Source organism: Hyla sarda, chromosome 3 (genome assembly GCF_029499605.1).
Source record: "Hyla sarda isolate aHylSar1 chromosome 3, aHylSar1.hap1, whole genome shotgun sequence".
NCBI classification, from domain to species: Eukaryota; Metazoa; Chordata; class Amphibia; order Anura; family Hylidae; genus Hyla; species Hyla sarda.
Genome location: NC_079191.1, coordinates 430,122,077 through 430,138,884, shown reverse-complemented (window position 1 = coordinate 430,138,884; position 16,808 = coordinate 430,122,077). Strand labels below are relative to the sequence as shown.

The following is a 16,808-nucleotide window of genomic DNA, read 5'->3' as shown; positions in this document are numbered from 1 at the left end:
GTAGGAGGATATTTTACCCAAATTCACTGTGACCGAGCGATACACAATTCTACATCCTACAAGTGACGTTACTCGCTCCTTACATTGCAGGGATCGGTCCTGAAGTGTGCGACAATGTTGTAAATCTTTATCAATTAACCCTTCCATTTCAATTCCATTGAAAAAATGAACACAGTTGTAATATGAAATATATAATAAATACTGGCGCAGAAAAAATAGGACTTACTCTTTTTATTGTTGTAAAAAAAAGAGAGATCAATAAAGTGCATGTGCGAACACCGCCAATAAAGTGCATGTGCGAACACCGCCAATAAAGTGCATGTGCGAACACCGCCAATAAAGTGCATGTGCGAACACCGCCAATAAAGTGCATGTGCGAACACCGCCAATAAAGCGCATGTGCGAACACCGCCAATAAAGTGCATGTGCGAACACCGCCAATAAAGTGCATGTGCGAACACCGCCAATAAAGTGCATGTGGGAACACCGCCAATAAAGCGCATGTGCGAACACCGCCAATAAAGCGCATGTGCGAACACCGCCAATAAAGCGCATGTGGGAACACCGCCAATAAAGTGCATGTGCGAACACCGCCAATAAAGTGCATGTGCGAACACCGCCAATAAAGTGCATGTGGGAACACCGCCAATAAAGTGCATGTGCGAACACCGCCAATAAAGTGCATGTGCGAACACCGCCAATAAAGCGCATGTGCGAACACCGCCAATAAAGCGCATGTGCGAACACCGCCAATAAAGCGCATGTGCGAACACCGCCAATAAAGTGCATGTGCGAACACCGCCAATAAAGTGCATGTGCGAACACCGCCAATAAAGCGCATGTGCGAACACCGCCAATAAAGCGCATGTGGGAACACCGCCAATAAAGTGCATGTGCGAACACCGCCAATAAAGTGCATGTGCGAACACCGCCAATAAAGCGCATGTGGGAACACCGCCAATAAAGCGCATGTGCGAACACCGCCAATAAAGCGCATGTGCGAACACCGCCAATAAAGCGCATGTGCGAACACCGCCAATAAAGCGCATGTGCGAACACCGCCAATAAAGCGCATGTGCGAACACCGCCAATAAAGTGCATGTGCGAACACCGCCAATAAAGTGCATGTGCGAACACCGCCAATAAAGTGCATGTGCGAACACCGCCAATAAAGCGCATGTGCGAACACCGCCAATAAAGCGCATGTGCGAACACCGCCAATAAAGCGCATGTGCGAACACCGCCAATAAAGCGCATGTGCGAACACCGCCAATAAAGCGCATGTGCGAACACTGCCAATAAAGTGCATGTGCGAACACCGCCAATAAAGTGCATGTGCGAACACTGCCAATAAAGTGCATGTGCGAACACCGCCAATAAAGCGCATGTGCGAACACTGCCAATAAAGTGCATGTGCGAACACCGCCAATAAAGTGCATGTGCGAACACCGCCAATAAAGTGCATGTGCGAACACCGCCAATAAAGTGCCTTGGGATAAAAACAGTAAGTCCTATTTTTATTTTATTTTTTTCGCGGCAGTATTTATTACATACTAGCTGAGTACTCGGCGTTGCCCGGTTTTCCTTCCTAATCCTTGTTGGGGAGGAAAATCAACAAAGGAGGAAGCTTTAGACTTCATATCCCATCCTCATATATTGTTGTGATATCCCAACCCCATTTCCTTTCCCCGTATCCAATCCCCGTATGTCAACCTCATAATCTGTCGTCCTATCCCGACCTCCTATCCCGTCCTCCCATCCCGTCCTCCCATCCCGTCCTCCCATCCCGACCTCCTATCTCGTCCTCCTATTCCGTCCTCATATCCCGACCTCATATCCCATCCTCCTATCCAGTTCTCCTATCTCAACCTCATATCCCGTCCTCATGACCCATAATATACCAGGCGGCAGGATAGGCATATATTTCCTAGGGAGCGCTAGTGTTAGAATATACCGTATATATTGGCGTATAACACGCTCTTTTTAGGCTAAAATTTTTAGCCTAAAGTCTACCTGCGTGTTATACGCCGATAAGCCGCTGCAGTTCAATGATTTAAAGCGGGCGCTTTAAATCAATGAACTGCAGCGGCTTTGCAGGTGCAGAGACCGCCAGCGCTGCCCGCTTCTCTGCCCCTGCCTGTCCTGGGGTCTAGAGCCCTGCTGCCGGCCCTTCTCTCCCCCTGGCTATCGGTGCCGCTGCCCGTTCTCTCCCCCTGACTATCGGTGCCGTCATTCGTCATTGCGCCGTGCAGTGCATGGCAACGACGCAGGGGACGCACACCTGAGGCCTGAAGCAGCGCGGCCCTGACCCCGGCAACAGGTAATTATACAACCGGGGATGGGGGAGGCAATGGGGCAGCGGCACCGATAGTCAGGGGGAGAGAACGGGCAGCGGCGCAGATAGCCAGCGGGAGAGAAGCGACGGTAGCAGGGCTCTAGACCCCAGGAAAGGCAGGGGGAGAGAAGCGGGCAGCGACGGCCTCTGTTCCCCTGCCTTTCCTGGGGGTGTATCAGGGTATACGCATGCACACACATGCACCCTCATTTTACCAAGAATATTTGGGTAAAAAATTGTGTGTTATAGGCCGGTGCGTGGTATACCCCGATAAATACGGTATATATTTTTAACATTCGGAATATGATTTTTTTTGTTTTAGAAATCCAGCAGTGTGCATGGTACAGCAGAATCCTATTAAAAAAAATGGGAGGCTGCTGCACTGGGAAGAATTTTTTAGCTTGCATGGGCTCTAAAAGTGCGGTGGTGTATTCCATATCTGTATAACATTATGGATGAGAGTTTTATGCCTAAAAATAACCCGGTTATCATCCTCCAGGTGACTGCTGGCTTCTGGCAGCCATCGCTTCTCTGACGCTCAATGAGAATATCCTGTCCCGTGTTGTCCCTAAAGACCAGAGTTTCCAGGAGAACTACGCGGGTATATTCCACTTTCAGGTAATTTCTAAGCTACAGGGAAGGGGGAGGTAAGAACCTTTCATGTAAAAAAAAATAAAAAATCGCAGAAAATCTTCATCATTTTTTCCTTCTTTGGTTTTTCTTTTATTGTTTTTGTTTGTTATTTTTTTCTTCTTTAATTATACTTATTTGTTATGCAATATTGGTTAGCTTGCTTACCCTACGGCCTCCCTGTTTATAATACCATTGTAATTGTGCATTTTTACCGTGGCATAACAGTGGACATTGTGCCTTTTTTCTCTCTCCTGTAAATGTACGCCCTTTCCATCTGGGACCTAATGCACTAGAGCGTAAATCAAGCTCGGTGGGCTCATCGGACCCCTGCAACTTGATCGTGGGGTTCTGATCAGCTAAAATGGTGACAGAGGGTCACTTACCTGCCACTGATTACCGAGTCAAAGATGAAGCTATGCAATAGGCAAAGTATTGTACAATGAATGCAATCGAATAATTGCAAATCATAGTCCCCTATGGGGACTTAAAAAGATTAAAACATAAAATTAAATAAATTTAATATTATATAAAACCCCTTCCCCCTAATAAAAAAGGAAATCACACTTATTTTTCCATTTTAGGAAAAAAAAAATTTAACTAAAAAAATAAACATACTGGTATCGCCTGGTGCATAATTGTCCCAAACTAATAAAATATAATGTTTATGATCCCATACGGTCAATGGTGTAAATTAGAGATGAGCGAACTTACAGTAAATTCGATTCGTCACAAACTTCTCGGCTCGGCAGTTGATGACTTTTCCTGCATAAATTAGTTCAGCTTTCCGGTGCTCCGGTGGGCTGGAAAAGGTGGATACAATCCTAGGAGACTCTTTCCTAGGACTGTATCCTCCTTTTCCAACCCACCGAAGCACTGGAAAGCTGAACTAATATATGCATGAAAAGTCATCAACTGCTGAGCCGAGAAGTTCGTGACGAATCGAATTTACTGTAAGTTCGCTCATCTCTAGTGTAAATGTAAAAAAAAAATTAAAAATTAAAAAAAAAAAAAATTTTTAGTCACATCATATATCATAAAAAATATGATTGATCAAATATTTTGAGCGATCAAAAACTCCCATCAAAACAATAATGGTACCGATAAAAACTACAGATCACGGCGCAAAAAAATGAACCTCATACATCCCTGTATGCGGGGGGAAAAAAAGTTTTATCGGGTCAGAAGAGGACAATTTTAGCCATACTGATTTTGTTTAAAAAAAAAAATAATAATAATAAATAAATAAATTTAATAAAAAGTTTGCCTGTTTTTTTTTTTAGTAGTACAGTAATAGAAAAACTATATAAGTTGAATGTATAAAACACATTTTTATACATTATATAACCCAGAAAATGCATTTAGGGTCTGAAAATAATGATACAAAATTCACTGTATGCATTGCCTTTTATATAGGCTTTTCTTTTCTTCACATTTTCAAAATCTCTGCCTACTGTCAGTAAAGGAGAACTTTCATTGTTTATACCTGAGAGGGTTAATGTCCTATGGCTGTATGAGTGTATCAGGGCTGTTGATAGTCGGACCTAATGTGCATTTTTTAATTTTATATTATATTTTGTTATCTCTTTGAGTAATTTATTGATTCTAATCTCTTCTTTCCTTGGGTTCTAGTTCTGGCAGTTCGGAGAATGGGTGGATGTGGTGATAGACGATCGGCTGCCGACCAAAAACAATGAGCTTGTGTTTGTTCATTCTGCCGAAGGGACTGAATTTTGGAGCGCGCTGATGGAAAAGGCCTATGCCAAGTAAGACCATAGACCGGTGTTTCCCAACCAGGGTGCCTCCAGCTGTTGAAAAACTACAACTCCCAGCATGCTAAGCAGCAGCTATCATGGTCTAGGCAGTGCATGGGAGACCAACAGCAATGATCAGAGCAGTGTTTCTTAACCATGGTGCCTCCTGCTGTTGCTCAGGGAGGACAGAAACCTACCGTGAAGCAGAAGATATTATGGTCCCATTCACTGCCATGCTAAGCAGCAGGTTTCATGGTCTGGGCAGTGGATGGGAGACCAACAGCAATGCTCAGAGCAGTGCTTCCCAACCAGTGTGCCTCTAGCTGTTGCAAAACTACAACTCCCAGCATGCTAAAGAGCAAGTATCATGGTCTGGGCAGTGGATGGGAGACCAATAGCAATGCCCAGAGCAGCGTTTCCCAACCAGTGTGCCTCCAGCTGTTTCATAACTGCAACTCACAGCATGCTAAACAGCAGGTATCGTGGTCTAGGCAGTGGATGGGAGACCAATAGCCATGATCAGAGCAGTGTTTCCTCACCAGGGTGCCTTTCTACTGTTGCAAAACTACAACTCCCAGCATGCCCGGACAGCCAACGGCTGTCCGGGCATGTTGGGAGTTGTAGTTTTGCATCAGCTGAAGGCACTCTGGTTTCGAAATACCGGTCTTTTCAAGTCATATACATGGGTGTGCTGGTTGCCCCAGAATGGGAGCCATACTTGCACAGTGGCTCGCCATTCAGGTTCATAGAGGGAGGGTCCCAATATCGGATCCTGTTTCTATAATGTCCTAGTCAGATTATTAATGTAGGGGCTGTAGATCGTAGAAACTTTTAATCCCAATCCTTTCCGTGGGGGGGGGGGGGGGGATGTTGGCCCTGGAGGAGCCGAGTTTTAGATGTGACTTGTGTTCCTTCCACTTCAGGTTGAATGGATCTTATGAAGCTTTATCTGGTGGCACCACCACTGAAGGTTTCGAAGACTTCACCGGAGGCCTGGCCGAGTGGTACGAACTGAAGAAGGCTCCAGACAACCTATTCAAGATCATACAGAAGGCGCTCAAGACCGGCTCTCTTCTGGGCTGCTCCATAGATGTGAGCGTGCTCTTACTCTACTTGTTACGCCATTCGCACATTCGACATATCAGAGCAACACTGTTTACATCACCCGGGAGTTACGTAAAGAGCCTAGGATGTGGTGCTACTGTGTTTACACAGCTACTATTTAAGTCAATTGGAGTTGTGCAATATGCTTGAAACAGCTTCCCGACTGACTCCGGCCAATGCAAACAGGCTGGAGGGTGTCAGGGAGCCTTCGGTCTCAGGCTGGGTTCACGTCACGTTTTTGCCATACTGTTTTCAATCCGTTTTTCTAAAGAAAACCGTATGGCAAAAAAACTAACGGAACAGTATGGAAAAAAGTAAACCGTATGCGTTTTTAAACAGTATACTGTTTTTAAAAGTGCATACAGTTCCGTCAGTTTTTATATAAAAAAAAATAAAACCCATACGTTTTTGAAAATTTTGTCCATTTTTAATGGGAGGGGTCTTGGGTGGGGACTTTAGGATTCAAATGCGCATGTGCAAAGTAAAAACGTATACATTTTTCCCGTATGGAACCGTATACATGTGCGTTTCCCATTGACGTCCATGTTAAAAAAAAAAAAAGTATGCGGTTGCAAAAGACAAAATCATGGTCAACCACGGTTTTGACTCTGGTTCAAAAACCGTACTGCAACCGCATACGTTTTTTTAAACATGGACGTCAATGGGAAACGCACATGTATACGGTTCCATACGGGAAAAACGTATACATCTTTACTTTGCACATGCGCATTTGAATCCTAAAGTCCCCACCCAAGACCCCTCCCATTAAAAATGGACAAAATTTTCAAAAACTTATGTTTTTTATTTTTTATTATTTTTTTTAATAAAAACTGACGGAACTGTATGCACTTTTAAAAACAGTATACTGTTTAAAAACGCATACGGTTTACTTTTTTCCATACTGTTCCATCCGTTTTTTTTTTTTTTTGCCATACGGTTTTCTTTAGAAAAACGGATTGAAAACAGTATGGCAAAAACGTAGTGTGAACCCAGCCTCATGTGGGGTTTTTTTTTGTTTCCGGAAGGTTGCGTCCCCTCTGTTCTGCAGATAGGAATCAGATCGGACATTGATACCTGTCCTGCATCCTTATTTGATACCTTTCAGATCACAAGTGCAGCCGAGACAGAAGCGATCACCTACCAGAAGCTGGTGAAGGGCCATGCCTACTCCGTGACCGCCGCAGAAGAGGTAGGGGGCATTTTTGTATTCTTCTTCTTATTTTTTGCGTTGTACTATTTTCGAGCATCCGATTCTTCATGCGCCTGTTTTATTCGTCCAGGTAAGCTACAGGGGCAGCCAGGAAAAACTCATCCGGATTCGAAATCCCTGGGGAGAGGTGGAGTGGACCGGAGCGTGGAGCGATAAGTGAGCACAGGAGAGAAAACGTGATACAGTGGAGACTGCTGAAAAGTGGTCTACTATTGGGGGGGGGGGGTCTTCTCAAAGAAAATGGGCACTGTACATAATGTATGGGGGGAGGACTGAAAATTCCTTACGCAAAAGATAATCTGGATTAGGGGTGGTCCTCTCAAGGAGTGTTATCATTCTCCATATAACTTGGTTATACCCATGTGGGCTGGCCTATCCCGATTCGATTGGCGCTCGCTGAAAGGGTCTTTTAGACAGGACAGCGAATTTCCGAGAGGATTTCGGAGAGGAAATTCCGGTGCAGCATAGCTGTAAATGGGATTTCGCTGCACAGTGCACCTATTAACCTATTTTATGTGTCGCCACTTCTTATATAGGGGCAGTGTTTCCCAACCAGGTTGCCTACGGCTGTTGCAAAACTACAACTCGCAGCATGCCCGGACAGCCTTTGGCTGTCCGGGCATGCTGGGAGTTGTAGTTTTGCAACAGCCGTAGGCAACCTGGTTGGGAAACTCTGACACAGAGTAAAACTTAGTGACAGGTTCCCTTTTACTGCACTGTGAGGCGGCCATTGCTGTATGTGCGATGTTTTCTCCCGCCCCCTCTGGACAAAAACTCCGCCCCCTTTACAGACCGGCTGTGGAAAAGGGGTGAATATTTATGGAGGGGGGGGGGGGGCTGTAAATGGGGTTCCGCTGCACAGTGACGTTCCACCACCAAAAGAATCCTCCTGCTCCTTCCTGCCTGGAATACATTGCCGTCTATGGAGACGGGAATGTACGCGTGGTCCTAGCGCCGACTTATTCAGTCAGCACTGGCTGCACTTAAAGGGGTACTCCGGTGGAAAACGTTTTTTTTTTTAAATAAACTGGTGCCGGAAAGTTAAACAGATTTGTAAACTACTTCTATAAAAAAAAAAAAAAAAAAAAAAAACGTTATCCTTCCAGTACTTATTAGCAGCTGTATGTCACAGAGGAAATTCTTTGCTTTTTGAATTTCTTTTTTTTTTTGTCTTGTCCACAGTGCTCTCTGCTGACACCTCTGTCCGTGTCAGGAACTGTCCAGAGCAGCATAGGTTTGCTATGAGGATTTTCTCCTGCTCTGGACAGTTCCTGATAAGGTGTCGGCAGAGAGCACTGTGGACAAGACAAAAAAAAAGAAATTCAAAAAGAAAAGAATTTCCTTTGTAGCATACAGCTGCTAAAAAGTACTGGAAGGATAAAGATTTTTTTTTATTAGAAATAATTTACAAATCTGTTTAACTTTCTGGCACCAGTTGATTAAAAAAAATGTTTTCCACCGGAGTACCCCTTTAAGAGTCTGGGTATTGTGAGTCTGTGTATTGTATTAAGTGTCTGTGTATTGTGCGTGAACTGCTGCACAATTGACCCGTGGATCGCTCATGTGGCCATTACTGTCGGCAGCCCATCCCAATTTCATTAATGCAAAAGGAACCCTTATACTCCAGTCACATCCAGAGCTGCATTGAATACTCTGCTTCTCGTCAGCAGTTTGCTGACAGGCATCCAGTTTAGGCAAGGTTCACATTTCATCGCAGAACGAAGCATGCAGTATTGTTTTTGTTCTGTCATATGAACCGAACACCATACCGGAAAACCCGATGGACCCTATTACAGTCAATAAGGTCATTCTGGCTCCGTTGGTGTCTGGCAATGCAGCGGACCCCCCTGTTCAGTTTACTGCTGTTAAAGTGTACCTGTCGCTTTTCCTATGCCCTAGAGACCTGTCAATAGTTTTGATTGGTCGGGGTCTAAGTGTTCAGACCCCGACCAACTGTTAGAACGAGCCGAAAGAAAAGTGCAGCTGATGAGACAATCCCATAGACGTACATTATAAGTAGGTAGTTCTAGCCATCTGTCATTGTCTGAGCCCGACCTATGTAAGACAGTGCCCATTTTACCGTATCTGCTAAGTAGGCCCCAAAAGGCACCTCCCATGCAATGTAAGCCTAGCCTCATACGAGCTTCCACTTGCTCTGGTGGGGCAATCTGGTTTGTATATATCAAGCTTTTATCAAATACTGGATTCTAACACAGCCAATTGCGCGTTGCGATTTGCAGAGATCTAACTGGAAGTCAGCAGAATTATGAGTGCAGCTCTGGAGAAGACTGGAGTGTATAAAATGGAGTAACTGGAGACCAGTGAATGCATCAGCCCCAAACCACAGATATACAGGAGAAACGGTGTCCTGTCCTTTAGTGCAAGGTTTCCCAACCAGGGTGCCTCCAGCTGTTGCAAAACTACAACTCCCAGCATGCCCGGACAGCCGAAGGCTGTCCGGGCATGCAGGGAGTTGTAGTTTTGCAACAGCTGGAGGCACCCTGGTTGGGAAACCCTAGTCTAGTGTAACTCACGGGAGGGAAGGTTACTTGGTGCACATACTGATCTGTAAAAATAAAAATGGAAATTTTTTGGATGTACAACTGATCTGATGATTTCTCTCCATTATCCAGCTCTAATGAATGGAATAACGTGGATCCCGATGAAAGAGACCGACTGATCAAACGCTGTGACGATGGAGAGTTCTGGTAGGTCACCCTGTCTTATCACTTTATTTGAACAAGATCTGTGGTATAGTGTCCACCCCACAGTAGGTAAGATGCTTGATTCACTCTTCCCAGCAAAATTAAATAACAAAAGGGGGGGATAAACCATAGGAAGTGCTCTGTAACATGACTTTTTTACTAGTTTCTCGGCTAAAATACACCAATTCTGTGACCCCAATAAAATATTCAGATATGATCTGGTGCCAGTTGTACCAAAAGGGTAAATGGCCCAACGCATTTCTGCTGCGTAAAGCAGCTTCATCAGGGGAACAATAGTAATGGTACAATCAATTATCTCCTTGACACATCTCATCTCATAGGGTCCGACTATACTGTTTCAGTAAGTATGCATAGGTAGGGAGCCAGTTTGCTGGCTGCTTATCACTTTATTTATAGCTTTTAGGACTCTTTTAGATAACACTGTGGACATTCAAAACTACAACTCCTAGCATGCCTGGACAGTTTTTTTTGGGCTGTCTGGGCTTGTTGGGAGTTTAAAGGGGTACTCTGGTGGAAAACTTTTATTTTTTTTTTAAATCAACTGGTGCCAGAAAGTTAAACAGATTGGTAAACTACTTCTATTAAAAAAATCTTAATCCTTACAGTACTTATTAGTTGCTGAATACTACAGAGGAAACTAAAGGGGTTATCCAGGAAAAAACTTTTTTTTTTATATATCAACTGGCTCCAGAAAGTTAAACAGATTTGTAAATTACTTCTATTAAAAAATCTTAATCCTTTCAGTACTTTTGAGCTTCTGAAGTTAAGGTTGTTCTTTTCTGTCTAAATCCTCTCTGATGACACCTGTCTCGGGAAACGCCCAGTTTAGAAGCAAATCCCCATAGCAAACCTCTTCTAAACTGGGCGTTTCCCGAGACGCGTTTCATCAGAGAGCAATTAGACAGAAAATAACAAACTTAACTTCAGAAGCTCATAAGTACTGAAATGATTAAGATTTTTTAATAGAAGTAATTTACAAATCTGTTTAACTTTCTGGAGCCAGTTGAGATATATTAAAAAAAAGTTTTTTCATGGAATACCCCTTTAATTTCTTTTTGGAATACAGAGCTCTCTGCTGACATCATGAGCATAGTGCTCTCTGCTGACATCTCTGTCCATTTTAAGAACTGTCCAGAGTAGGAGAAAATCCCCATAGCAAACATATGCTGCTCTGGACAGTTCCTAAAATGTACAGAGATGTCAGCAGAGAGCACTGTGGTCATGATGTCAGCAGAGAGCTCTGTGTTTCATAAAGAAAATAATTTCCTCTGTAGTATTCAGCAGCTAATAAGTACTGGAAGGATTAAGATTTTTTTAATAGAAGTAATTTACAAATCTGTTTAACTTTCTGGCACCAGTTGATCTAAAAAAAAAAAAAAAAAAGTTTTTCACCGGAGTACCCCTTTAAGTTTAGCCACACCTGGAGGCACCCTGATTGGAAACACTGTTAGGCTGTGTTCACACTACGGAATGTCCACACGGAGAATCTCCACGCTGAAAATCATCTTGCTTGGAAATGCTGCCGTGTGCACAAGGAATTCAACTGGACTCAGCTGCAGCGGAATCTCCGTGCCGGATTCCAATGCCAAATCCGGCGCAGAAATTCTGACATGTGAACATGGCCTTAGGGCTCATTCACACTGCAGACATTCAGCGGTCTGAATTTCTGCTTGCAGCAGGTGCCGCCAGGATCCTTGGCCTTGTGGACGAGCTCCATCTCATAGACGGCAATGCAGTCCAGTGCCATTCCGCCTAAAGAAATTAATATGTACGTTCTTCAGGCAGATGTCTGTTCCACCGGCGGAATTCAGCTGTGTGCGCAGAGCGGCAGAATCCCATTGAAAACAATAGGACTCTGCTGGAAGCAGAATTCCGCAGGGGAATGTCGGCAGTGTGAACGAGACAGGACATTGATATTTCAGTGAGAACTGTGCAATACTTCCTTTACTCTGTGGTGGCGCTGCAGGTAGATTAAAGGAGTACAACTGGTACCAGAAAGTTAAACAGATTTGTAAATTATTTCTATTAAAAAATCTTAATCCTTCCAGTACTTATTAGCTGCTGAATACTACAGAGGAAATAATTTTCATTTTGGAACACAGAGCTCTCTGCTGACATCATGACCACAGTGCTCTCTGCTGACATCTCTGTCCATTTTAAGAACCGTCCGGAGTAGGAGAAAATCCCCATAGAAAACATATGCTGCTCTGGACAGTTCCTATAATGGACAGCGATGTCAGCAGAGAGCACTGTGGTCATGATGTCAGCAGAGAGCACTGTGGTCATGATGTCAGCAGAGAGCTCTGTGTTCCAAAATGAAAAGAATTTCCTCTGTAGTATTCAGCAGCTAATAAGTACTGGAAGGATTAAGATTTTTTTTAAATAGAAGTAATTTACAAATCTGTTTAACTTTCTGGCACCAGTTGATTTAAAAAAAAAAAAAAAAAAAAAAAAGTACCCTTAAACCCTTGCCGCCGGGGTTTATCACAGATGACAGCAGGGACACCCTGCGATTACCATATTGCAGGGAGACATTTCTAGCAAAAAGAGGAGGAAACCTCTCACGTTGCTGTAAAAATCTCAGCCAGAAAATCTGGTTTTGCTTAAAAAAAAAAAAAAAAAAAAAAGGAAAGCCTCGGGTTAAATGATATTTACAGGGTAAAGGAAAGTCCTTTTCATGATGATGGAATTTACGGCTACGCCCGGGTCCTGTTGTTATTGGGCGATATGAGAAACTTGGAGAATACTGAGCCGGCGGATGAGTTATCTTCTGTTCTGGATAAAAAAATAAAGAATTTGACATAAAACCACATGTGAGTCATAGGACCCAGAGGGGGCAGGAAATGCTTCAGAGCCCGCACTAAACATAGCCTCACCGCTGGAAATGCCACACCACCGGTTCCTAATTTTCTATATTTCTGCATAAATTTCAGAGTTGGTCCAACCCTTAGACCTGTGTTTCCCAACCAGGGTGCCTACAGCTGTTGCAAAACTACAACATCCAGCATGCTAAGCGGCAGGTGTCATGGTCTAGGCAATGCATGGGAGACCAACACCAATGATCAGAGCAGTGTTTTCTAACCGGGGTGCCTCCTGCTGTTGCAAAACTACAACATCCAGCATGCTAAGCGGCAGGTGTCATGGTCTAGGCAGTGCATGGGAGACCAACACCAATGATCAGAGCAGTGTTTCCTAACCAGTGTGCTTCCTGCTGTTGCAAAACTACAACTCCCAGCATGCCCGGACAGCCTTTGGCTGTCCGGGCATGTTGGGAGTTGTAGTTTTGCAACAGCTGAAGTCACCCTGATTAGGAAATACTGGTATTTTCAAGTTATATGCATGGGTGTGCTGTTAGCCCAGAATGGGAGCCATTCTTGCGCAGTGCCTTATTCGGCATACTCCCAGCAGGCGCAGAGAGCAGCCAACGTTTTTAAAGGGAACTTGTTACTAAGTTTTAGCGAGTGGTGTCAGACAGAGGAGGCCCACTTCCAGTACAGTTAAAGGGAACCTGTCAATCATGTCTGAATAGGCGTGATTACAGCCCGGGGTGCCCTGATTACTTCCGCAGACACACACCCGGTGACTTCACGAGCCCTATTTACATACTGTGTTTACTGACATTTTTCTCCACGTTTACTGACTTGGCAGCAAACATCCAGGCATAGTAAGACACATGATATTTAAGGGGTTATCCAGGAAAAACTTTTTTTTTTTTTTTTTTTTTTTAAAGGGGTACTCCGGTGCTTAGACATCTTATCCCCTATTCAAAGGATAGGGGATAAGATGCCTGATCGCGGGAGTTCCTTTGAATAGGGGATAAGATGTCTAAGCACCGGAGTGCCCCTTTAATAACTGGCTCCAGAAAGTTAAACAGATTTATAAATTACTTCTATTAAAAAAAATCTTAATCCTTCCAATAATTATCAGCTGCTGAAGTTGAGTTGTTGTCTTCTGTCTGGCAACAGTGCTCTCTGCTGACATCTCTGCTCGTCTCGGGAACTGCACAGAGTAGAAGAGGTTTGCTATGGGGAGATTTGCTTCTACACTGGACAGTTCCCGAGACAGGTGTCATCAGAGAGCACGTCATTTCCAAATCTGGAGACTTTTCTTTTTTTTTTTTTACATCAGTTTGCTGTAAAATAGACATGGGGAGATTTATCAAATTAAGGAAAAGTTGACCAGTTGCCAATAGCAACCAATCAGGTCGCTTCTTTAATTTTTAAAGAGGCCTCTGAAAAATGTAAGCAGCGATCTGATTGGTTGCTATGGGCAACTGGTCAACTTTTCCTCTGCACAAGTTTTAATAAATCTCCCCAGTTATCGTTGTTCTTTAGGTCAATAAAATTTAAATTCACAATTGATATAGTTTTTGTTATTATAAAATGTGTGGTGTCCCGGTACTGTATAATATACCGTACCTTCTGATAGGATATACCCTAGTCACCTTTTCCTTCTTTAATTTTGTGATGTTTGTATGTATATTTAATTCTATATTTAATGGTGAATATAGTGTCGCAGGACCTTAGGTCACATGACAAATGTTAATTCTATTAAGGGATGTTAAAGGACCTTCCTAGGTCACATGTGTGGTCACATGTGTGGTCACATGTTTAGACCATAATTCCTTGTGTATAGTGACTGACAGATGGTATGGACCAATGAGCTCAAGGCCAGCCCCTGCCCATATAAGGGAGCTGCCAGCCAATCCTCGTGCAACTTACAAAGACAAGACCGGGCTGAAGCCTGATAATACCGCAACTTACCAAATAGTGAGTTACAATACAACTCCCCGCTAAAGTCTGCGTGACTGCTGGACCTAAACTCCTTCCCCTAAATCCAGCAGAACAGCGCATATAAATCTCCTGAGCTTAAAACTCACAAGGTCCCAACCAACTGTCAGGATCCTAATAGACTCTTCATGTACGAAGACTGTTCCTGTTTAATTCTGCATAAAACCAGCAGTAAAAGTTCTGACAGTTTTCTGAAACCTTCGGTTGTGGACAATCATTTATTATTCCTCCCTATCGCTCTTGGGACGGGTGGCGATAGGACCAGCATATACAGAGGAGCCCTCACCCTGGCGTCACGACAGTTATGGGTTAAACCAGCACCCCTTCATCACTGCACAGCTACACCCCATATACCCTACACCCCCACAAGCTCACCACAAATGCTTTGAATCACCCTGTAACATTTTTTTCCACTTGAGGAACCACGGAAGAGCCTGTTTTTTTGTTTTCTTTGTACTGTGAATTATTTTGATGTAGATAGGTTTAGTTTTTTTTAGCTCGCTTTTCCGACCACATTTCTGGCATTTGGTATTTTTTTTTAGGATGTTTTAGTATTTTATCTTTTTTTTTTTTTTTTTGTATGTTTAGGCCATTCATTCCACAGTTTTATTCACATTTATTTTAATAGCTCAGACATTTCCACATGCGGCAATACCTAATATGAGGGATTTATTTTTACTATGGGGATAGGCTGTGGCGCCGTTGGTAGGTACCCGACCTCCCTGCCCCTTGTCACGACCCTGAGTATCAGAAGTGATCGCCTTTTATCATCTCCTATCTAATCTGATTCTTTTCCCTCCTTCTCAGGATGTCTTACAATGATTTCTTAAGACAATACTCAAGGTTGGAAATTTGCAATCTCACCCCAGATACCCTGGCGTCAGACAAATACAAGAAGTGGAGCCTGGTAAAGATGGACGGCATGTGGAGGCGCGGCTCTACCGCTGGAGGATGCCGGAACTTTCCAGGTGACACAGCAGAGAGGAGTCTGTATGACAATAGATTTGTATAGGAGCAGTGGTGGTCAGTATATATACTGCTCAAAAAAAAATAAAGGGAACACTCACACAACACAATGTAACTCCAAGTCACTGACACTTCTGTGAGATCCCACTGTCCACTCAGGAAGAACACTGATTGACAATCAATTTCACATGGAACAGACAACAGGTGGAAATTATAGGCAATTAGCAAGACACCCCCAATAAAGGAGTGGTTCTGCAGGTGGTGACCACAGACCACTTCTCAGTTCCGATGCTTCCTGGCTGATGTTTTGGTCACTTTTGAATGCTGGCAGTGCTTTCACTCTAGTGGTAGCGTGAGACGGAGTCTACAACCCACACAAGTGGCTCAGGTAGTGCAGCTCATCCAGGATGGCACATCAATGCGAGCTGTGGCAAGAAGGTTTGCTGTGTCTGTCAGCGTAGTGTCCAGAGCATGGAGGCGCTACCAGGAGACAGGCCAGTACATCAGGAGACATGGAGGAGGCCTTAGGAGGGCAACAACCCAGCAGCAGGACCGCTACCTCTGCCTTTGTGTAAGGAGGAGCAGGAGGAGCACTGCCAGAGCCCTGCAAAATGACCTCCAGCAGGCCACAAATGTGCATGTGTCCACTCAAATGGTCAGAAACAGACTCCATGAGGGTGATATGAGGGCCCGTTGTCCACAGGTGGGGGTTGTGCTTACAGCCCAACATCATGCAGGACGTTTGGCATTTGCCAGAGAGATTGGCAAATTCACCACTGGCGCCCTGTGCTCTTCACAGATGAAAGCAGGTTCACACTGAGCACATGTGACAGACGTGACAGAGTCTGGAAACGCCGTGGAGAACGTTCTGCTGCCTGCAACATCCTTCAGCATGACCGGTTGGTGGTGGGTCAATAATGGTGTGGGGTGGCATTTCTTGGGGGGGGCCGCACAGCCCTCCATGTGCTTGCCAGAGGTAGCCTGACTGCCATTAGCTCTGTATAGGAGCAGTGGTGGTCAGTATATACTATATACACATCATTATCTCTCTATATGACAACAGCTCTGTATAGGAGCAGTGGTGGTCAGTATATACTATATACACATCATTATCTCTCTATATGACAACAGCTCTGTATAGGAGCAGTGGTGTAAATGCTATATATATTGTATATGTGTGAATCCTGGAAAACAGAGCCATCTGTAGTTCCTTTATAACAATGGCAGTTCCCCTATAACAGTGACATTCACTGTACCCCCATAGCAGCGCTAGCCACAGTGCCAGCATAGCCA

At 44.1% G+C, this 16,808-nt stretch overlaps 1 protein-coding gene across 1 annotated transcript in view; it reads left to right on the top strand.

Moving 5' to 3' along the window:
• Positions 1 to 16,808, top strand: part of CAPN2 (calpain 2) — a 91,820-nt gene that overhangs the window by 37,541 nt on the left and 37,471 nt on the right. Inside the window, exons 3-9 of the mRNA XM_056568472.1 lie at positions 2,835 to 2,953; positions 4,598 to 4,731; positions 5,643 to 5,811; positions 6,929 to 7,012; positions 7,104 to 7,189; positions 9,667 to 9,741; positions 15,357 to 15,517. Coding sequence (XP_056424447.1) covers positions 2,835 to 2,953; positions 4,598 to 4,731; positions 5,643 to 5,811; positions 6,929 to 7,012; positions 7,104 to 7,189; positions 9,667 to 9,741; positions 15,357 to 15,517 — 828 coding nt within the window. The remainder of the gene's footprint in view (positions 1 to 2,834; positions 2,954 to 4,597; positions 4,732 to 5,642; positions 5,812 to 6,928; positions 7,013 to 7,103; positions 7,190 to 9,666; positions 9,742 to 15,356; positions 15,518 to 16,808) is intronic.